Raw genomic sequence first — 23,469 nt, forward strand, 5'->3', positions numbered from 1 at the left:
ACTTTGGAAATATAAATCATGCATTTTTAAAGTGTTTTCAAGTGATAACATAAAAATGCAAAAATCGTGCCTATTTAGGGGGATACCATGTAATGTTTTCTTATACATATATGCTGTGTAATGTTTAAGTCAAACATCTTGAAATTTTTTTATGGTGAAATTTATTTCTCAGTTTTTTAAAAATTATGAAAGGCATAAATCACAATAAATGTAGGTGGATCATACTTGTCAGTTAAAAGATAGTCTTGGGGATGAAAGAATAATTCAGCTGTGTTCTAAAACAAGAAAGAGAGTCCTTAAACAATTACACAGAAAACATTAAACGAAAGAGATGGAAGAAAACACCCAGGTAGGTTGTGTTGGTTTTGTATTATGTCAGTATAACTGAGTTGGAACAACTTTTCCCAAAATTCATAGTTTAGGTCAGATCAGCCACACTGAAATTTGCAGAAGGTTTGTGAGGAAAGTTAAGTAGCAGCTGCGTTTATGCCCAGAGGTTGGGCTTAGGGTCAGGCACTGTTGCAGCATCTGTCCGTCCTTGATCTCTGCTGGCTCGCTGTGTTGGCCTCTGGTTTAGGAGTTCTCTGGCTCCCATCTTTCCCTGCAGCTTCTCCAGATTGTTGGTCAAGAGTGTGGGCCCTGTAGGGGCAGGATGCTACCTTTTACTACAGTTTGTCTCCCATGGGTTGGTGAGAAATAGATGTGAATTAGTTTGTTTTTCCTCGCTTTCCTAAATTATTTAGGGAACACTAAATGAAATAGGGTTGTGTAATGTTAATATTGGCCAAAAAAAAAAAAAAAATTTACGGGCTACTTGACATCTCTGGAACATGAGGAGTCACTGGGTTTGGTGGCTCCCATGCTATGGAGACACCAGGGATCACTGGGTTTCAATTCCCTGCAGGCATTTCTTGGCCCTGAGGAAAGATTTCTTGACCACCACAATAAAGGAAGGATATGACTAGAAGCCAGTGGACATAGTTCCTTTAGAACAAAAGACATTAACTTTTGATACTCACGCATTGGTTCAGGACTTGGAAACTCATGAGTTTGACAAAGCATAAGCAGAAGAAATTTTATTAGCATTAACCACTTTAGCAAATGTCAGCCTGGATACTATCTATAAAGAGGTGGTCACTCAAGCTCAACAGGAAATAACAGTACAACAGCTAATGGCTCATGTGGATTCCATCAGGAAAGATATGGTCGTCCTAGAGAAAAGTGGATTTGCAAATCTGAGAACAGAGAATGAGAAAATGAAAATTGAACTAGACCAGGTTAAACAACAACTAGTGAATGAAACCTATAGAATCAGAGCAGATAGTAAATTGGCCATCAGTCTAGAAAGGAGCAGGGTAAGGGTAACAGATATGTTTACAGATCAAGAAAAGCAACTTATGGAAACAACCACAGAATTTACCAGAAAGGATACTCAAACCAAAAGTGTTATTTCAGAAACCAGTAATAAAATTGACACTGAAATTGCTTACTTAAAAACACTGATGGAGTCTAATATACTTGAGACAGTTTGTAATCTTGCAGCCTCAGTGTTCACTTGTCTGCAATAGCATTGGGATTTTATAGATTCTGGAAGTACTACTGATGATCCTACTGTTGCTGCTGCTGACTTTGTAGAACACTACACCAGGACAGAGTTTCTTTGAACATTTTCAATTGCAGCAGAAACTTACTACAAGATTATTCAAAGTTTGCATGGACTAAAGAGAAGTATTTTAAGTATTTTATTTTTATTTTGTGTGTCTGTATTTTGTTAGGTTGAAAAACTGTTGTCCAAAACCTGATTTATTTGAGATAGAAGAGCATTTTGTCCTTATCCTGTTATATTTGCTTGAAGAATTTTGTAAATCATATAGAATTTGATTGGTATGTCCTTCAGATTTGAAAACTGTGTCTTAGCCTACGTGCTTACTGGACTGAACTCCTGATAACTACTGCAGTTAAATTTTTATATAAAATCAAAGATTATTATAATAAGAAAAATTTAAGGCATCTAACAAAGAGACTAGTGCATAATGACTCAAGGAACAGTCCTGGGAGATGTAACAAGCCTGAACTGTACTGAGTAACATAGTCCAGAACATGAAGCAAAAACAGACAAGATGATAAGGAGAAATAAATAGAAGTATAGTCTTACTTGGAGATAGTCACATCTCTCTGAAAGCATTCAGACTAGGCAGATGTAAACTTACTCAGGCTGTAGAAGATTTGAACTACACAATGAATTGCTCTGATGGATATGTATAGGACCCTACCCTCAACAGTTAAGAAATATATATGGTATTCAAGCAAAATTGGAAGGGTAACAAAAATAGATACCCCATTCCACAGGTGAACTTCAACAAGTACAATAGAGACAACATTGCACGGATCATGTGGTAGCTGACTATAATGAAAACGATAGCCACCCTGTCCTTACCATGTGTTTAGGAAACAAACTCTTTTGTAAATAATTCATGAGATAAATTATAATGTAAATGATAAATTATTTTGTACCCAAAGCATACACAGTTATGGTTTAAAATAAAACAAACCGAAACTAACAGAGGAGAAGGACTAATAAAAACAAAACTATCTTCATTCTTCTCATTAACATACCTTTCTCCCTGCCCTTTCTCCCAAATACTAAAGGAGAACCTCTACTAACATTTTTGTGCCTCTAGCTAGAAATTGTCTATTCTCTACTAGTGTCATTTTTTCCCCTATTTCCTTCTTTTAAAATTGGTATTGGGGATACCAGTAGGAGTGCTCTACCACTGAGCTACATCCCCAGACCTTTAAAAATTTATTTTAAATTTTGAGACAGGCTCTCCTCAAATTTTCAATTCTCCTGCCTTAGCCTCCCAAGTAGTTGGGATTACAGGCCTGGGCCACCACTCCTGGCCTAATGGTCTTATTTTCAAACCACGTCGTCTGGTGTGGATGCTCTTCTGTCACCCCAGCATTGTGTTAGGCATGATGCATGACAGGAGTGGATTACACAGTGAAGGAAAGGGTCTTTTATTGAAACACATCTTTTTTTTTTTTTTTTTTTCTGATAATGGTATATGTTTACATTAGAAAACTTTGAAAAATGAATCAGCCTTTTTAACACATAAAACATTTATATAAAAACAATGGATATATACATATAAAACAACTGCGATATATTATGGTTTTTTTTTTCAATGTACTTTTTCTCTTTTAGCTAATTTGTTTTCTTTTAAATTTTGATTCATCGTACACAAGTGGGGTGCAACTTTCATTTCTCTGGTTGTACATAGAGTCGAGTCACACCATTTGTGTAATCATACATGTACATAGGGTAGTGATGCTTGTTTCATTCTATTTTTCCTTCTCTCATTCCCTTCCCTCTTTTAGCAAATCTGAATGAGACTCTATGAACTATTTTGTGACCTACCATTCCTTGATTATGAATATGGTAAATTAGGGGTAAGTAAAAGGGAGATCTTAACAGAAGAATAAAATGAATACTAACTTTAAGAAGATAAAAGCTGTTTAAGAAACAGCTTCTTGGAGATATAATTAATCATACAGTTCACCCATGGAAAGTACACAATTAGTGCTTTTTTTTGCGGTGCTGGGGATTGAACCCAGGGCCTTGTGCTTGCAAGGCAAGCACTCTACCAACTGAGCTATCTCCCCAGCCCACAATTTGTGGTTTTTTTGTGTGTTCACAGAGTTGCGCCGTCATCATGAGAGTCAGTTTTCAAACATTTCCATCACCCTCGGAAGAAAGCCCGAGTCTAGTATCAGTCATTTTGCGTTGCATTCTAACCTCTGCCCCTCCAGACAGCCACAGGGCTACTTTTTGTGTGACTTTGCCTGTTTTAGACATTTCATATAAACAGAATCCTGTAACTTGTCTTTCGAGATTTTTTTCTATTAAGTAATTTTCCAGATTCATCTATGTTGTAGCATGGATCAGTATTCCATTTTTTTTTTTTTTGCCAGATATTTCCTTTTCAGGAATTGGCCAGACTGTTTTGTAAAGTGACCACCATTTTATATTCCCATCAGCAACAGCGAGGCTTCCCCTGCTATCTGTCTTTAATCACAGCTGTCTAGCAGTTGTTCTTTGGAAGCTTATTGTGGTTTTGACTTGCATTTTCCTAATGGCTGACAATTTTGAGCATTTTCTTATATGCCTGGAGAACTACTTGTTCAGATCTCTACTTCTTTTACATTGGGTTTTTTTGTTTTCAAGTTGTAGTTCTTCATATAGTTTAGACATAAGTCCCTTATCAGACATGTTTTACAGAATTTGTCTCCCGTTTTATTTATTACCTTTCCACTTTCTTCATAGTGTGCTCGGAAGTACAAATTTTTAATTTTGATGATGACCATTTTATCTTCATGCTGCTTGTGATTTTGGTGTCATAGCTAAGAAACTATTGCTTAATCTAAGGTCATGAAGATAATACACCTATGCTTTCTTGTAAGAGTTTTATTTTTATAATTTTATATTTAGATCTTTGATCCATTTTGAGTTAATTTTTACATATGGTATGAGGAAGTGGTCTAACTTTATTCTTTTCCTTGTGAATATCCTGTTGTCCTACCTATACATTTTGTTGAAAAGGCTTTTTTTATGCCGTCTTCCCCCCATAGAATGACCTTGGCACTCATGTCAAAAACTAATTGAGGCTGGGTGTGGTGGCATATGCCAGCAATCCTACCAACATGGGAGGCTGAGGTAGCCTTTTACCTAAGTTTGAGTCCACTCTCAGTTTAGCAAGATCCTGACTCAAAAAAACAAAGTAGGGCTAGGAATGTAGCTCAGTGGCAGAGCACTTACCTAATATGTGCAAGATCCTGAGTTCAATCCCTTGTACCATCCAAAAGAAAAAAAAAAAAGTTTATGAATTCTCAGTTCTAGTCCATCTCCTCGCCTCTGTCTTTACACCAAAACTATTTAGTCTTGATTATGTAAGTATTAGAAATCAGCATGAGTTCTTCATCTCTGTTCTTTTCAGTATTGTTGTTATTTTTTGGAGAGGGCGTTCTTTTGCATTTCTTTGTGAATTTTAGAAACAACTCATACATGGTAGAATTCTGAGAGGCCTTACTTTGAATCTGTAAGTTAGTTTGGGGAATATTGTCATCTTAAACAGTGTTAAGTTTTTCAATCTACATACATGTATGTTTTTCCAGTTTCTTTCAGTATTGTTTTAGTACTTTTTGAGCATAAGTTTTATACTTTTGTTAGTTTATTCCTAAGCAGTGTATTTTTGATGCTATTAAAAATGAATTTTTTCTTAATTTTGTTTTGAATTAATTCCACCATATAGATTTTTTTTTGTATATTGAGCTTACATCCTATAGCCTTGCTGAAATAAAATCTAAAATTCTTTTTTATTTTTTATTTTTTTACTGAATCTTTTAGGATCTTATTCCTCTTCCTCTTATGCATGCTAGGCAAGTGATCTACCACTGAGCTACATCACCAACCCTAGCATTTTCTATATACAGAATCATATCTGTAAATATAGTTTTCCTTCTTCCTTTTCTGATTTATATGCCTTGGCTGTTTTCTTTTTTCTTCCATCTTTTTGGCCTAATCGCTGTGGTTAGAGGCCCCAGTACGATGTTAAATAGGAGTGGTAAGAGCAGATATCCTTGTCTTGTTTAAGAATCTTAGGGAGAAGGCATTTATTCTTTTACCTGTAAGTTGTGAATTTTTCAATGATGCCCTCTATGAAGTTGTGGAAGGTGCCTTCTGTTCCTGTTTTTTTCAGTGATTTATTTATATTTTTACGTTTCTCTTTTTGTAACTGTATATTGAACCCACTGAGCCACATCCCCAGCCTTTTTAAAATTTTTATTTTGAGACAGGGTCTTGCTTGCTAAGCAAGCAGCAAATTAAGAATTTGTCCATTTTGTTTCACATGAGGTCGTTTTACATGAAAGCTAGTTTGCCATGTTGAAGGACAGGCTTTCTTCATTAGGTTATAAACTTTCTGACCCGTAGGCCTACCAAGAAAATATAAAGTGATACAATTGGTTAAGACAAATAGTAGCTATTAGACTGTTCATGTGAATGACAAATCTCTTGATTTTTAGAAAATATTGTATATTCTGACATTTTAAATAATATTTTTAAGATTTGAAGCTTAAGTGTAATCATGTTCTTATGTGAACTGTGAAGCATAAGGAGTGGGGAAGGTAGAGTCTACCTTAGAATTAGTGAACTAAGTATCCATAAGACTGGAGATAACACAGTTCTAGATGGTCTTCTCATTGTTGTTCCTCATAGGGATTCTGCAGTCCCTTAGGTTTGATAAGGCCTAATGTTAAATACCTATTTATAGTTTCCATGATTCCTGGAGAAGCTTAAGAGGAAAATTGATCAGCAGTGGGTATATGGATTTAAGACTTCACACATGAAACATTTCTTGATATTGATTTTAAATTTAGGTATGGTTTATTATGTTGAAAAGCTTGCCAGATTTATAAAGTTTGTGGAAATGTTGATTCTGCTCCAATAATCTTGGACATTTTTGAGGGGGGTACCAGAGATTGAACTCAGGGGCACTTAACCACTGAGCCACACCCCCAGGCCTATTTTGTATTTTATTTAGAGACAGGGTCTCACTGAGTTGCTTAGGGCTTTACCGTTGCTGAGGCTGCTTTGAACTTGTGATCCTCCTGCCTCAGCCTCTCGGGCTGCTGGGATTACAGGTGTAGACATTCTTTAAGAACTTCTTGATACTGTTCAGAATGTTTTCTCCATGAATTCTACAGAAGTATACATATTACCCCTCCCTGTCTTAGTAACTTGTTTTAGTTTCATAGAACATAAATTTTTGGTTTCACATTTATGTAAATGTCATTGCTAAAAATAGCAGAATGAAACAGAATTTAGAGGGAGTAAATTTTCATTTGTAAAACAAAGAGGAATCAAAACCAAAAATATTTTTAGCTGTCTGGTCAGAAAGGCATAGAAATCCAGACATAATAAGAAATTGTTTAGTTGTTGTTCTGCAGCACATTTGATTTGATATAAGCTTGTTATGTTACAGATTCCTTAGAAATGACACCATATTTTGTTGGTGTGGAGTCTGTCTGTTCTAGCAAGTATATGAAAGCAGCTTAGAAGCAAAAGAACACTGCCAAAATAACAACCACTCCCTGCAGCAGCAGCTTGATTAAATCTTAATGATGAATCAATACAACTATGATTACAACCCTCTATCTTGTGCTTGTAATTTGGAATACAGTAAAATCCATCAAATGAGATTTAACATATTACCGCAGCAAGAATCCATTTTGTGCCATTTTTATTAGAAAGTTTGCGGTACCAAATCTCTAAATCCCTATCTCATTTACTTTGCAGCTCAGTGTCCAATGCATATAGAACAAGCCCTGTGAGAAGCAGAATCTATAATTAAGTCCAAGGTTACGGCAGGTTTACTTTAATGCTATAATATTGTAATGGTAGTGATTTTTCCCCCTCGAGTCCTGAGTTGAACCCAGGGCTTCTCTACCACTGAGCTACATCCCCAGTACTTTTTTTTTTGATACAGGGTTTCTCTTGAGTTGCCCAGGCTGGCCTTGCACTTACGGTCCTCCTGCCTCAGCACTTCCAACTCACTGGGATTACAGCTGTATACCACCACATCCGGTGGTAGTAATTTTTTTTCTTTAACAGGTTTTCAGATTTGACTTTTCTTGTGTCTTATCCTACTGGTACCTTAGCTCATGATATTTTCAGAAATGAAAGAACTTTGAAAGTTCTTTTCAGCTAAAATTGTGCATTTAGTATCTGAGTATGGGTGACACAGATATCCTTACCAATAGGTGCTGGTAGATTGTCCTCTCCAAGTGTTTTTTGGTTCCATTCTCACCAGAGATAAGAAAACTAGGGAATATATCATGATTTATAAATGCCTTTCTGACAGCTTTTTATAGTACTTTTCCAACTGTGGGCCAGGGAGCACCTACTTTTGAATAAATTTCCTGTGGCAGAAGAGGTACAGATTTGAGTTTTACTGAAGTACTATAACCTGCTGTGATGTTTTCTTCAAGGGCTGTGATGTTGTAGAGTTCGATAGCTGAAGGCACCTGTGGCAAGGTAAGTAACAAGGCCAGCAGACCTACTTTGTACTGCAGTCCATTCAAGTGTCTTACTGGCTGTGGTAAAGCCTTCCCACCCCAGTGGTTGTTACAGGATTGGGTGCATTGATGTGAGATGTGCTTGTCAGCTACAAACACGTTCTAGTTATTTTGTTTTCCCTGGTGGAAATTTAAGCTATTTGGTTTATGCTGTTAATATCACATTTAAAGATGAACATGTAATTTTCCTCATGATTTTTAGTGACTTTTAGTCATGTTTTCCACTGCTGTGACCAGAAGACTGACATGAACAATTTTAGAGGAAGAAAAGCTTATTTGGGGGCTCATGGTTTCAGAGGTCTCAGTTTATATAAAGCTGGCTCCATTCCTTGGGGCTCGAGGTGAGGCAGAATATCATGGCGGAAGAGTGTGGTGTGAGGGCAGTGTCACACCAGGAAGCAGAGAGAGGTCCTGCTCAACAAGCATAAAATATAAACTCCAAAATCACACTCTAGGGACCCACCTCCTTCAGTTACCGTTGGTCTACAGTTACTACCCAGTTAATCCCTATCAGAGGATTAATCCACTAATTGGGTTCAGTCTCTCATAACCCAATCATTTCTCCTCTAAAACCTTGTTGCATTGTCACCCATATGAGCTTGTGGGGGACACCTAATATCTAAACCGTAATGCATCTTCTAAGAAGAACCACTGATGATTGCAAGATTTAGGCCTGCCTAGACGATTTAGTAAGATTCTATTGCAGAACAAAATATTTTTAAAAATGATTGGGTAAAGTGCCTCTGGGTTCAGTTCTCACTGCTGAAGACAAAAACAAAGACAAAAAACCCATACACCTAAAAACTTTTGAAATGTATTTTGTCTTTTGAATTAATCATGATAGATTTTGAAATATTCACAAATTAGTACAGGTTAACTTCCACTTGTAATATTTGGTAAACTCTTACACAGTTGTACGATTTAGTCATAGGGGATCATATGTGCAGAAAATAAGATGGCTTCCCTGGGCCCTAGGGAAGTGCAGTTATAGACCAGAAGGGAGCTCACATTAATGCTGCAGATGGAAATGCTTGTATATTAAGATGAACAAGGTAGAAGTGCTTGGGTATTACCATGGAAATTTGTTACACAGGTAGAAGCTGAAGCAGATCTGTCAGATACCTGACTGCTCTGGAATCACACAAGCAGTTTTCCTTTGATGCATCTAAGCACCTGTCTGCTAAGGGGAAGGCTCACTCTGACTCCTGTCTGGGTGCTCTGCAGGGTGCCTGGAATCCATAGAATTACACAAAATATCTCAAGAACATAAAAGAACCAGTTTTATATTCATTTCTCTCTTGGACCCCTTTGGGTCCTCTTTTAGAGGCTGTTTTTGTTCAGCTCCTCTTAGTTTCCTCTGCTACTTTTGTTCTTGCCTGGCAATGTGGATTTGGATCTAAAGCCCTTCATATCTGGGCAGGGGATAGAATGACAGGGTCAGATACTGACTTGGAGCGGCATGCTGTCTACAAGTGCAGATGCACACAGTAAGTGCATTGAAGCATTGCAGGTGTTTTTAGGAAAGGAAGCACGAGGTAGAGGGGAGCCTGAAGGGAAGGAATGGCTGGTTTTGTCTGGTGGGGTGGATGGGTGGTGTTGACTCAGGAAAGGCCTTGAGAGTAGTTAATCTTTGAGCCACATTTAATTTAACTGATTTATTTTGAAAATAAATTATTTTGTCTATAAGGTATACAACATGATGTAATGGGACATGTACAGATAGTAAAAAGGTCACAGTAGTGAAGCAAATTAACATTTCCATCACCTAACATAGTTATTTTTTCTTTGCAGTAAGAGCAGCTAAAAGTCTCATGTAGCAGGAATCTCAACTACAACACAATTCTCTTACCTTGCAATTTAGAATGTGCTGGTTTGTTAGGTGGGCTGGTGCAGAAAGGGGTCTTGGAGTCCTGAGAAGCCCCCGTTACCACTTGCATGTTCCTGATGGTCAGTGTGGGTGTGACTGGGCCATCCTGAGGTGAGGAGCTGGAGGACCTTGCCTGCTACAGTAGAGTCTGCCTTGCTCCCTTGAAGGCGCGCAGAAGGGCGACAGGGATCAGGCTTGATGTTCAAGTCTGGCAGCTGCGTCAGGACAGTGTTCAGGTCATCCCCAGGGGATCACCAGTGCTGGGGAAGAGGAAAGTGATTCAAGAAGCCGTGGAGAGGGAGAGTCAGCAGAGGAATGGTGCTTGTTTCAGAAGCCTCACTTGTGGTGTTCCTTCAGTGTTCAGCATGGCGCCCTTGTTAGTTGCTGTGTCTGGGTGTGCTGACTCTGCCGAGCTGAGTTCAGTAAGCACACCCCATCTTTCCAGCTGTCCCAGCCATCTGTGGCCGAGCTCACACGCAGAAAAGAGAAGAGGACTGGGAAAGGGTGCGGGCCTGCCCTGGCTCGACACCGCCTGTGTGAGGTGATGACCCTGCGTGTAGGTGTTTATTTGTGGTGCACCTACGAACATGCTGGAGAATCTCCTGAGGGACATAACAAAGGAGTACCAGCCCCCAGTTTCTTGCCCACTTCCTTTTCTAGCACACTATAGGTTTTCCATCTAGCGAATTCCCTTTTCTTTTCCTAATACGGTATGCAGCATTAGTGTTGATTCATGATCTTGGACAGTGCATTTGACTGATTGTGTTATTTAGTTAGTAGGCAAGGGGGAAGGGAAGTTATGCATTAGCTTTTTAAGAGCAATTTCAACCTATGGATTAAATATTAAATTAAGTTGTACTTTACAGAAACAACATGGTTTTCATATAGAATGAAGTTGAAATCACTTTAAACCACAAATGTATTTGATCAGTTTGTGTAAATGAATAATCAAATCCTCTCAAAGCGCCAAAGAATTAAAAGAAGTTAGGAAATTGTGAACCTGACCTTTGTTAATGACAAACCTTTCTTTTGAGATGCTGGTTCAAAGTTTCTTTTGAGAAACTTTTTCTTGGTAACACAGTTTCTTTTGATTTTTATTCAATAGTTGAGTGCCTCTTGTTATCTGGCACTGAAAGGTGCTAAGAAACAAGGTAAGAAAGTTTGACCCCAGTTTTTGAGGAACATATAAATAAATAGTAAGTTGGATCCATTCATCAAATGGCCAGGGACTGTTCTGAGAACCTCTGTAAGGAGACAGCCTGGTATGGATCCTGGCCTATGAGTTCACCCAGATCCAAGTCACAGTTATGACTCAGCCTTGTATTTGCCCTGTGACTGTTTGCCATTTACTTCACTGAGCTGCTGTTTCCCCACTCACAGCTTCTCCGGGAAAGAAATGGTATGATACTTACATGGTGCTCAGCCTACATCTGACACACAAAGTGTATGATAAATGCTGATTCTAGTCCTGTGTCACACAAATTGCTGTGTAGCACATTTTTAGACTTCTATAGTTTTGGAAGGTGAAGGTTAAGAAGGTGAAGAAAGTCAAGTTCAAAAAAGCTTAGTGACTTGCTTAAGGTTTCCAAGGTACTATGGGCAGTAAACACCCTTGCAGAATGATTGGTTGGACCAGTATTTCTCTTTGTATTGCCAGGAACACCTCTGTAGAGACTTCTGCTTTATATGTCATATGTGAGAAATGAAAAAGTAGAGATGAAAAAGTATTTTCCTTGGGTAACATAATAATTCACATCACCCTGGATTTCTTTAAATAAGAGCCAGATTTGAAAATTCTCTATTGGGGCCGGGTATGATGGTGCTTGCCTGTAATCCCAGCAGGTCAGGAGGCTGAGGCTGAAGCAAGAGGCAAGAGGACTGCAGGCTTGAAGCCAGCTTTGGCAACTCAGCAAGCCGTAGGCAACCTAGTGAGACCCTGTCTCAAAATAAAATAAAAGGGTCTGGGGATGTGGCTCAGTGGTCTGACACTTTTGTCATCTATGAAATCATGGCTTGTTTATGGAAATGTACAAAAGTGAAGAAATACTTTAAGTGCATTGTGTGCAGTTCGGTGAACAACTTTTAAACACATGGCCCAAAAGTCAATATCATTTTCATTGAGAAGATTGTTGGTCCATGTAGATTGTCCAGGAGGATAGTAGTAGTTTTGTCAGGCCAGAGGAAGTCTTCCTACAGAGATTTTTATTTTTCTTACAGTGCCCATTGGCTATTGTGTAAGTGGAAAGAGTCTTATAAGGAAAAAACATAATCTTATACCCCAGTGTAAGTGGATAAAATTTAAACTTTATGAATGCCAGTAGGATTTACAAATGTACTTTTTGGTTTATCAATAGCTGCAATTCCATATGCAACCAGAAGACGGCAGACTTGATACACAGATGAACTTTTCTGTTGTAGAGGTTTTTCACTTTAAATGGTGGTATAGAAAGATATGTTAGGTATTCTTAATTGGAAGCCTGATTTCTAAAGAGAATTTTGGGAATTACAGAAAGAATGTGAAATAAAATACATGTAAGTAAACTGTGTTTTTAAAATCTTCAGTATTCTGAGTTGTCTCCCCAATAAATCATAACCTCATTTTAATTTTTTAAAATTAAATGTGACTAACCTTTGTTTGGCTTTCTATAGCATAGTATTAAGTTTCTGTTGAATTTATTAATAGAGTTACCAGTTGAAACATGAAGCACTTGCTGATATTAAACCTGAGGTCATTGGATATGTGTAAATAAATTATTCCTTTACCAAAAAATAATGCTGGAGATGATAATCTAAAGATTTATATTTCACTATTGCTTCCTGAACCAGATATCTCTTTGACTTTTAGTAATTTCGGTTATTGTAAAATGCTGACATAATTAGCTTCTAATATTAGGAACATTTAGAGGTTGTGGTTTGAGTTTCATATAGAAAAGTCTTATATCAGGGTTCTTTTTTGTGAATTATACTGAAATAGTTGGGGAAAAGATATAGTGTTACTGTAAGGTAGCATTTCTAGACTTAGAGGACAGAAGTGAAATTGTAAAATGCTGCTAGATAACGTGTTGGAGATACGGATCCTAGCTGTAGCCGATGAAAGATCCAGAAAGTTTAGCTGCTCCATCTCTTTCTCCTTTCATTTTACCTAATGTGATGCTGAAGTTCACTGTGATTTATTCACTTACAAATGCTTAAATCAGACTTTGCATCTCTGTGCTATGTTTAATAACTATTAAAAGGACACATCCAGGTCTTTTAAGCAACAGTTACTTTCAGAAAAGTTTTTATTTATGTCAAAGTCTTGGGAGCAGTATTAGTATCATCAGTATTTAATCCAGTTTTAATCCAGTTTTAACCTGAGGCTTATCATATTGTTGGTATTAATTGAATGAGCCCAGCATTGAATTTTAATGTTGACAGAAGTTGGGGACATGTATTTTTCTATATGGAAAACCTGAGTTGTCTTTTGATAGAAATTTAACATGTAAGACATTCTTGGGTTTAATGAAAATGCCACCACTTTTGTATCGTGGATTCATCCTGAACCCCAGGAGCGCTGTAGGGAGTGGATTTACCAAGAGCCCATGAATGACATTATCCTTTCATAGAACTATAACAGTGTAGCAAGTTGTAGCACTGAGATACTCTGTAGCTGGAATTCAAATCTAAGAGCAGAGTTAGTAGAAAAGCAAATGGAAGGCACAGAGGTTCTGAGGAAATAGCTGCAAGCCTAACTGTTCTCTGAGGCCAAAATGGCTACTCCACAGAAGTCGGGAAGCCCTGCTGATGCTTTGTACCCCTTCAGTTAGATTACTTTTTATCTGAGAACCTTTTCAGAATTTTTCTTCTGCTTCTGTATTTTTAGGAAATAAAAACATAAAGGGTTATGAAGCTTGAAGTTCCATAAATATTTACGCCAAGCCTCAAAAGTACACAATTGCTATTTTCTTGGTATATTGGGGTCATATTTCACTATTGTTCTCTTGAATTGAGAAATACAAGAAGTTAGTATGCCGCCTCCCCCTTTTTCCTTTTCTCTTGTATTATTGGGTTTTTTCTTCACTGAGTTTTAGATGCTGCGATATGTCCTTTAGGTTCATGTAAGTTTCCTTGGACTTTATTTTCTATCATGGTTTGTAAGTATATTTCGGAGTAGTTTCATACTCTTATCAAAAGAAACATTTTATATGCAATTTTAGGCCTCACTGGTTAACTGTTTAATCTATTTTTATGGATTTATTGTTACTAAATTAAAAAAATGTTTTTGTCAAGGTTAATTAGTAAGTAGGTTTGCCTCTAAAAGCACATTTTAAATTAGCCCTTTCATTTTCTGTTCTTCTTCATTTAAAATCTTCTGTCCATAGCAGAAATTTTTGTCCTTTGAAATTGCTCTTTAAAAAAAAAGCCAGACACTGTGGCACATACCTGTAATCCCAGCAATTTGGGAGGCTGCAGCAGGAGGATCACAAGTTTGAGGCTAGTCTTAGCAACTTGGCAAGGCCTTGAGCAACTTATTGAGACACTGTCTCCAAAAAAAAAAAAAAAAAAAAAAAAAACGGGGCTGTGGCTCAGAGATTAAGCGCGGTCTGGTTGGTCTCTACATTCCACCTTTCCCAAGCCTCTGGGTCTTATAGTATAGTCTCTCTTTTCTTTCCCTTATTGTTGGTCTCTGCTTTGCTGCTTTCTCCATCCTATGTGCAGATACTACCTTTGGAACTAAAACAGGAAGGCTATGCCTTGAACTGCCACCCGCTCTCTTTAGCTATGAGCTCATTTCTCTCCTTCCTGGCTTCCTCTTGTTTTGTGGTAGTGCTGTGGCTTGAACCCAGGGCATCATGCCAGCTGGGAAACACTCTACCACTGAGCTACAACCCCAGGCCTCTTGGCTTCTTATCTAGCTCCTGCTGGCAGAAGTCTACCTTTTCCCATTGGTGTCTGTAAACCACTTCTTTTTCTCCTATTTTTAAAAATTTTAGCTCTTTTTTTTTTTTTTTTTTTTTTTTTTTTGTGTCTGGTGCTGGGCATTGAACCCAGGACCTCATGCATACTAGGCACATGCTCTACCCCTGCACTGAGTCACCCCCAACCCCTGTAAATCATTCGTGACTTCGTGCCCAACCACTCCATTGAAACAGCTCTCTTATGACCCTCATACGTGTCCTGCTCAGGACTCTGGACGCACTGCTATGCACGTGTCCATGCAAGGCCTCTGGCCCCCTTCGGTGTCAAGTAGGTTCTTGGTTGCTTTCTGTTGAGATTGATCCTGTCTAAGCAATGGAAAGAAAGATCCTCTTGGAAGGTTGGCAGACAGGGAAAGTCAACTTCTACTGTTCCCTTGCCAGCAGAACACTGATTTGGCATTGACACACTCTTCATTAGACCTACATGTCCAGTCTTCCTAACAGCAGGTGGCATGTTGCCCAATTCTAACCAATAAGCATGAGGTGATGCCTGTGACGAAGAGATTCAGAAAGTGGAGCCTGCTTCTTGCCTTGAGCAGTGTGATTAGGGGATGCTGGAGGAGAGAGACACCATCTTCCACCTGAGGCTACAGGCCAAGGATGAAACACCTAGGAGCCAGGCCTTCACACTGTTTTTTACAGGACTGAGAATGGAACCCAGGCCTCGTACATGCGAGGCAAAGTGCTATACACGGAGCCTCATCCCCAGCCCCAGCGGGATGATTTTTAATAACATTATTAAACCTAGACATTCATAGTGTTAATATTTCAATGTACAATCAGTATAAATTATTGAGTATTTCACATTATTTTTTCATCCCAGTTTAAAAATCTGATGTGTCTGGTCCACTTAGAGCACATCTCAGTCTTCCTAACCACTGGCAGGCAGATTAGGACCCAGGCTCTTAGGCACTGTGTTGAGCTCTGCACTCAGTGCTGAGTTGCTATCACCAGACAGTCTGCGACATACCAAATGTCACTTACTGACATAATTAATCATTTACCGTCAGTGTTCTGGTTCTTGCCTCCAGAAAAGCTGTTACTTCTATGGCTGACTCGGAATACCATTTGTGACTCTGAGAATACAGGCAGGACTGGAGCATGAGACAGTGAAGTGATTGAGAGGAGCAGCCACAGTGAGGCCTGTACCCCAGGTGTGTGGCTGGGGTGCTGCCACTGGCTTCCCACTGGGTCCATCCTGACGCCAGAGCCTCCATCACTGAATGCTGCTGCTGTGACTGAAGGTTAAACTGTCCCCAAAGTCTGGGACAGTGCTGGCATGGCCAGTGGGAACATAATTCAAAAGGTTGAAGTAATTTTACATTTTCTGGTGGCTGCATTAAAAAAAGTGAAAAACAATGACAAGATTTTTGTTCTGTCTCCTTTTTCTTTTTTCCATACTGGGGGTTGAACCCAGGGCCCTACATGTGCTTGGCAAAGTGCTCATCCCCTGCCCCAGTGGAATGGTTGTTAATAACCATAACCATTCCACTAACACATAAACCTAACACATCCATAATATTTCACAATCAGCATAAATTTCAAATGAAATATTTCACATTATTTTTTCATACCAAGTTTTCAAAATCTGATGTGTGTTTTGCCCTTAGCACATTTCAAATTCCCTGCATATTGGCCAGCCTAGCTCTAGACTCAGACCCTGGGCAGCAGTGTCTGATTTGTGAACCCCCTTTCCTGCTTGCAGTTCTGTGCAGGGAGGAGCGGGACTAACTGTCTTTGCCCCGACTGGGAAGCCTCACAGCAGAGTTGGGAATTAGGCATCTGAGGAAGGCAGGTGCTCACTGTAGCCTGTATCTCTGCTATTCCTCACGTCTCCAACCGGTTCTTTCCTGTTATTAGCCCTTAAAAAAAAATTGATGTTCCTCTAGGCTCCATTCTTGGCCTTTTGGTCTTTTGCTCTTTTTTTTTTTTTTTTTTTTTGGTACCTGGAGTTGAACCCAGGGCCACTGAACCCCATCCCCAGCCCTTTTTAATACTTTATTTAGAGACAGGTCTTGCTGAGTTGCTTAGGGCCTCACTAAGTTGCTGAGGCTGGCTTTGAACTCGGGTCCCTCCTGAGGTGCTGGGATTACAGGCATGTGCCACTGCGCCTGGCCAGTTTCCCATTTTGAACTTTATCTTTCTTCTGCTCTTCCTCCTCTGGCCCCTGTTCTTATCCGATGGGACCATTGTATGCTCATCATTCAAACTGAGTCTAGGGCATATTAGTCCTGGCTTTTCCTTCAAATTTGACCCTTCTGTGGGCCATATTCCTTTCCTGGCATCTTTTATAGACCTTTTGTAGCAGTTCTTTAACTTATCCCCTGTCTTCTGGCCTGTCTCTTCCCCTGACTTCTTACTGTCCTTTTCTGCCCACCCCACAGCTGTTCCATACACTGTAGCCACCTCTGCTTAAACTCTTTCACTGTCTGTGGAGTGATGGTCAAGCTCCCGTGATGGCATCTGGGGCCTCCTTGTCTGTCTCTTCAGTTTTCCTGATGCTTCTGACTTTTCTGTTGGTGCTTTGATCATTGCTTGGTGGCTACCAGCTAGGTGATGCTGTCTGCAGAGACCAGAACTGTTCTCCCACCCCTCTGCCTTGTGTCATGGGATGTAATTGTTCACTCTCCCCATTATACCTTTCCTGCCTTTATTGTCAGTTCATTTGAATGTTCTCTGAATTGACAAACTCTGGTTATTTTCCCCGACCTGTATGTATCCTTCGCGTTTCCCATGGTCCTTGTCTGTGCGGTGTCTGGCTTAAGTGTCTGTGTGTTTGTGTGTGTATTTTTTTTTTTTTTTTTTTTGTGATGCTGGGGTTTGAAACCAGGGCCCTGTGCTTATGAGGTAAGCACTCTACCAACTGAGCTATATCCCTGGCCTTCAGTATATTTTTGTTGGACTAAATTAAGCAAGTTTGAAGGAAGTCTAGGTGGAAAGATATGTTGGCCACAGTTGCAGACATCTTTATTAATAATAAGCATTCAAATACTTGATGGAGAAATGGAAATCAGATTATATTGTTTTGTAGATATTGTCAGTTTGGGGAGAAAAATAACTCTAGGAAATGACTTTTGTCATAACCATATCTGTTGTTATATATCAACATAAAGAATAGTTAATTTTTAGTTTTCAGTGGTATTATGTACATGCTGGCTGTCTCTGAATCTAGAATCTCGTCATGTATCATCTTTGTCCCTTTTGTCTTGGGGTGCTGAGGATCATGTGTATTCTCTGCCTGTTTTGCTCTTGCCAAGGCTAATATCAAAGAAGAATTTGCCAGTGTTTATTCCTTGAGCAAGAGTTGTCAAACTAGCACTAGTGTTTTGTAAATAAGTTTTATTGGAACACATTCATTTACATGTTATTTATTCATGGCTGTTTTGTGCTGAAACAGTGTAGTTGAACAGTTATGGCCTCCGCCACGTGGCTTGTAGTGTAAAGTATTTACTATTTGGTTTTTGACATAAAAAAATTTGCCAACCATTCTTCTCTCACTCCCACTCCCCAACCCCCATTGTATATCATCATCCACTTATCGGGGAAAACATTCGGCCTTTGGTTTTTAGGGATTGACTTATTTCACTTAGCATGGTAGTCTCCAGCTCCATCCATTTATCTGCAAGATTACATAAAGGGAAATGAGAGGGAGGCGGGTATGAAAGGTGGTGGAGTGAGACAGACATCATTACCCTCTGCACACATATGATTACACGAATGGTATGAATCTATATTGTGCATGACCACAGAAATGAAATGATGTACCCCATTTGTGTACGATGAATCAAAATGCAGTCTAAAAATTAAAAAAAAAATGCCAGCATTTGCCTAAGAGCCACTTTAATTATGGAAAGACAAAACCTTACATTAGATCTATCCAAACTGGGTCCTAATCTCTGTTTAGGAATTTGAAGAATATAGATGGAAAAATACAGACAATTTTGAGTTTGTGTGACTTATTTGGTGGGATGGTTTTGTTAAGTTTCTTATTTTTCTTTCCATTCTGTTACATGTGTTATAGAAGAGATTGTCCACATTTCTTACTGTGCCTCAGATGTGAATGTATTATATTTTAATTCTGAAAGTTTAAAATCAATGTCTTCAACCACTTGTCAAACAGTGGACGCCAGAGTTAGGTTACGCGAAAATCTAAGGTACAAAGTTTGTGTCTTTGGCAGACTGCTTAATACATAGAGGTGTAAATATAGGATTTCCATTAAAACAGTTTATATGATCAGTTTCCCTCCCTGTACCCTGCCACCCTATCTCCACCCCTGCCTCTGTCCTCCTGTGGGCAGAGTACCTTCTGGTTTGACCAATTCTTTATTCTTTATCCTGTTTCTGAAAATAAGTGAGTTACCTTGAGGCATAAAGGTAAAATCCTGGAGGTGTATACTTTACTTTAAATAAAGTGTATACTTTAAATAAGGTGGTGTGTACTTTACTTCATATTGACTGGTAAGGTGTAGGCATGTGCCAGTCAGCACCAAGCCAACCGGAATGACAGCACTGAGTCCAAGGATGCTGGAACCCTCCTCAGCTGTTGCATGGTGGGGGCCCGGGGACTTGGGTGGCAGGCAGGATACAGGTACCAGTTGATGATCAGCCTTGCGCTGACATCTTGCTCTAACCTGTACATGATATATATTTACTGTAAGTTTTGCTTATGGAAAATATTTCAATTTTTGCAACAGTTATTTTCTTCTCAGGATGTAATTAAATTTATATATTTTAGGTTGCCTGCCTTATTCGAGTTCCTTCAGAAGTGGTTAAGCAGAGGGCACAGGTATCTGCTTCTTCAAGAACATTTCAGATTTTCTCTAACATCTTATATGAAGAGGTGAGATGTGTTTTTAGGTTTTCTCTCTTTGCTTTGTTGAATACCATTTTAATAGTAGTTAATAGGAATACTGTGTGTCTCATGACCAGAGCCTTAGAGGAAACCCTGGAGGTGAATTAAATTCAATTTTAGTAACTTTTTTACTAAGACTGTCTTTGCCTTTTCTCTGTTTTTGAATTTCTAGTTTTACTTCTTTCTCAACTTTCTGAACAAACATACAGTGAGTACCATTACTGTTTGTATCCTGAATTGTAAACTCCCTACAGTTACTTTGGAATCAGACACAGAACAAATCAGAAATATGTAAAGTGAATAACTTATTAAAACATCCCTACAGAATTTGAGGGCCCATGGAAAAGAAATATAGTAATAGATTGAGAATGGGGACCAACTTCACATTTGTATCAAAATATAATTTTTTTTTTTTTTAACCTAATCCAGGTTAGCTTGGGTCAGAAATTACTCTTCCTAGCCATTGACTAGGGAGCACTACTCTGTTCTCCCTTACAGTTTTTATCGAAGGCTTTGTTTTGTTTTTTTGAGACAGGGTCTAGTTTGTTGCTTAGGCTGGCCTCAAACTTCCGGGCTCAAGCAGTCCTGCTTCAGCTTCTCTACTAGCTGGACTACAGTCCTATGTACCTGGTGGCCTTTTTTTTTTTTTTTTTCAAATGGGAGTCAGTCTCAGCCTGTGGTGGTGATTCACACTTGTAATCCCATCAACTTGGGAGGCTGAGGCAGGAGAAGTGCAAATTTCAGGCCAACCTGAGCAGCTTAGTAAGACCCTGTCTCAAAATTAAAAGGACTGGTGGTGTAGCTGAGTAGTAGAGGAACTCTGGGTTCAGTCCCCAGTAGCACACAACACACTAACCAAATCAATCTCGGTGAATCTGGGTTTTAAGAAAGTTATCGTTAGTCTGTCCCATTATTCTTAGGGAGTAAAGAAACATTAAAAATCTAATTTATGTATGATATCCATCCTACAGAATCCCCATTGGACCATGCAGATAAATCCAGTTTTACCTCGAAATAAATATCACTACTTCATTAAGCAATTATTAATAAATTTCTGATGTTATGAAATATTTTCCTTTTATGTGAAAGGATAATTGATGTTTGTATGCATTTGTTTTGGAAATATATTCAAAGCATCTCATATGCTTTTTTCATGAGAAGAAATATTGAATAATAGCAACTGAAACTAAATGAACATGTAGCCAGTTTTGTTTTTAGGGATGCTTACATTTTTAAGGGAATTAAGTCACTTGAGTTTTATATCCCTTAAGCCAGTTTAGAACCTTTACTCTCTTGTAGAACTGTGGTGTGGATGAATGTTTCAGAACCCACATTTTAGAACAGATGAACCTGTTTTTTCAGAATGTCATTTAGAAATCTTTGCCTTTTTAACTTTACAAGTTCTTGGTTTTTTGTTTGTTTCAGGGCATCCATGGCTTGTATCGAGGCTATAAAAGCACAGTTTTAAGAGAGGTAACTCATTTAATTTTCCCTATTGAAGTGCAGAAGAATGATATAGTTTGTTCAACATTCGTGTTTGTGTGTGTGTGTGTGCGCACATTTTTTTCCCCCCAGTACTAGGGATTGAACCCAGGGGTGCTCTACCCCTGAGATACATCCCAGGTCCTTTTTATTTTAATACAGGGTTTTACTAAGTTGCCAAGAAGGGCCTTAAACTTGCAATCCTCCTGCCTCAGACTCTCAAGTAACTGGAATTACAGTAAATTTATCTATTTTTAACAATCATAAATGTATTTGGAGAAACTAGTTTAAAAAAACAAAAAAGGGCTGGATGTGGTGATAACATGCCTGCAGTCCCAGGGACTGGGGAGGCTGAGGCAGGAGGTTTGCAAGTTCAAAGCCAGCTCAGCAACTTAGCGAGGCCCTACGCAACTTAATGAGACCCTATCTCAGAATAAAATATTAAAAGGACTGGGGATTTGACTCAGTGTTTAAGTACCCTGGGTTTAATTTTTGGTATAAAAAAAAATCAGAAAAAGGGAAATTATGATCACTCTTTTAAACATTGTTTAGTTTGGGTTCTTACATCTAAAAGAATGGTAGAGGGATTTGCTGGAAGAGCCACCCCCTGTGGTCAGAGTGGCCACATAGCTTCACTGTCACTGTAGGATGGCTAAGTATCTCTTATAGCCAAATTATTAAAAAATAACTAAGAGTAAGATATCCAGTTCATTTCTGTAGTGTGGAGAATTTATGAGAAATTAGTAAAAAGAAAGAAGCACTCTAAGAGGTAAGCTTGCCTTCCTTACAAGCACCAACACTGTTACATGCAAAAGGGCTTTTCAAAAGGTGACAATCTGCAGTGTAGCCTAGTTGTTCTGGAGCTTTGAGAACTTCTTTTCTTGGCAAATCAAGTGTTTCAAAAGGAGTTATTTGTGTGAGGAGGACTTCCCTCTTTCAGAACCATTCTGTACTTGTTTTCTGACTTTCTAAAACTTATTCATTCAGGTTTCACCTGGGCACAGGAAAAAGGACAATAATGCTTTTTAGTTTTTGGAAGTGTGCTGAATAAATGACTATATTTACATTCCAGAGAATACTGATTTTTGCATATAAAAAGACAAAACACATCATTATAACTGCATTCTATTCTTCTGAAAATTTGTTTTGACATATGTTATGATAGTAATTAATTTTTTAACTGTAATCCTTGTAAATAGTGTGACCTCCCTGAGATGACTTTGTTTACTCAAAACATCAGTGCTTTGTTGGAAATTTAATTGGGGTCTTCTACATTATGGGTGTTCATAAAAGATCCTTCAGAACCAATTTTGGTTGAAGTCTTGCTTCTGTGCAGACTCTCAGATAGAATGAGAGAATTATTGCTGAATGAAACATAGCTTCTTTTCAAAGTGAGAAAAACAAGAAGTTTGCTTTGAACAAAATTTTTACATTATAGTTTTAATTCTTATATTATTCTTATGCCAACATTAAATCTTTTTGCCAAGAACTTCTTTGATTGTTTCATTGAGAAAATACTTGGAAGCCTTAGTGAGAATCCCCAGGAGATTTATACATTTATTCTGTGTGCAATTAAAAAAAAATTTCTCTCTTTAGCAGTAATCCATTAAAATGAGATTGAAATCTGAATCCATGTATTATACAATATATTACATATGTTCCTTGGACTTTGTGAATGCTGTCACACTTTTTAAATTGCATGTGATGTTTCTGGAAATTGGATACTTATCTCTTATGTTTTCCTACTATTGTAGTTGCTGTGAATTTTACACTGAGTTTAAGCAATGTGAGCAGGTTATACTATTTACCTCACCCTTTCAGTTTTCATTTTTCTCATGATCTTGGCCAAATTAGATGTGGATAAGCATCTTAAAGCAGGGGTATTATTGCAATGAGACATAAGCGGGGAGCAGAATCATAGCTGCTGTTACAGTCACTTTGATTTCAGATGGTCCACTGGCCTGAAAATTTTGTGGAGAGCAGCCTTGTGTGTTGATATGAATTAGGACTTCTGTAGAGAAAGCAAGCAGAGAAGGCAGTTTGTTTCAGAAGAAGCAGGGATAAGCTCAGCAGTAGTCTGATCTTTTATCAGTAGTAGATCTTTTATTCACAAATTCTGTGCAGTAGTCATTTTGGAGTGCCTGCTGTGTGGGGGGACATAATGCAGAACATTTCTG

The 23,469-nt window shown here is 38.5% G+C and overlaps 2 protein-coding genes across 6 annotated transcripts in view; both read left to right on the forward strand.

The window, feature by feature from the left end:
- The window catches only part of SLC25A26 (solute carrier family 25 member 26), a 192,892-nt gene that overhangs the window by 13,152 nt on the left and 156,271 nt on the right, over positions 1-23,469 (forward strand). For 3 of the 5 annotated variants that reach the window (XM_079114432.1, XM_079114428.1, XM_079114429.1), the window contains 2 exons: positions 19,694-19,798; positions 21,236-21,283. The exons of 1 other annotated variant lie outside the window; for it this stretch is intronic. In XM_079114432.1, coding sequence (XP_078970558.1) covers positions 19,694-19,798; positions 21,236-21,283 — 153 coding nt within the window. The remainder of the gene's footprint in view (positions 1-19,693; positions 19,799-21,235; positions 21,284-23,469) is intronic. One more of the 5 variants, XM_079114430.1, reaches the window with a different exon arrangement.
- LOC306646048 (coiled-coil domain-containing protein 90B, mitochondrial-like) lies at positions 21-3,450 on the forward strand. Its single transcript, XM_079114473.1, has one exon. It carries the CDS (start codon positions 1,173-1,175, stop codon positions 1,566-1,568), a length of 396 nt encoding a protein of 131 aa, XP_078970599.1. The 5' UTR covers positions 21-1,172; the 3' UTR covers positions 1,569-3,450.

The sequence above is a fragment of the Sciurus vulgaris genome, assembly GCF_902686455.1.
Source record: "Sciurus vulgaris genome assembly, chromosome: 16".
Classification (NCBI taxonomy): Eukaryota; Metazoa; Chordata; class Mammalia; order Rodentia; family Sciuridae; genus Sciurus; species Sciurus vulgaris.

Coding starts and splice junctions, on each gene's coding strand:
- LOC306646048 (XM_079114473.1), top strand. CDS start 1,173: ATGGCTCATGTGGATTCCATCAGGAAAGATATGGTCGTCCTAGAGAAA.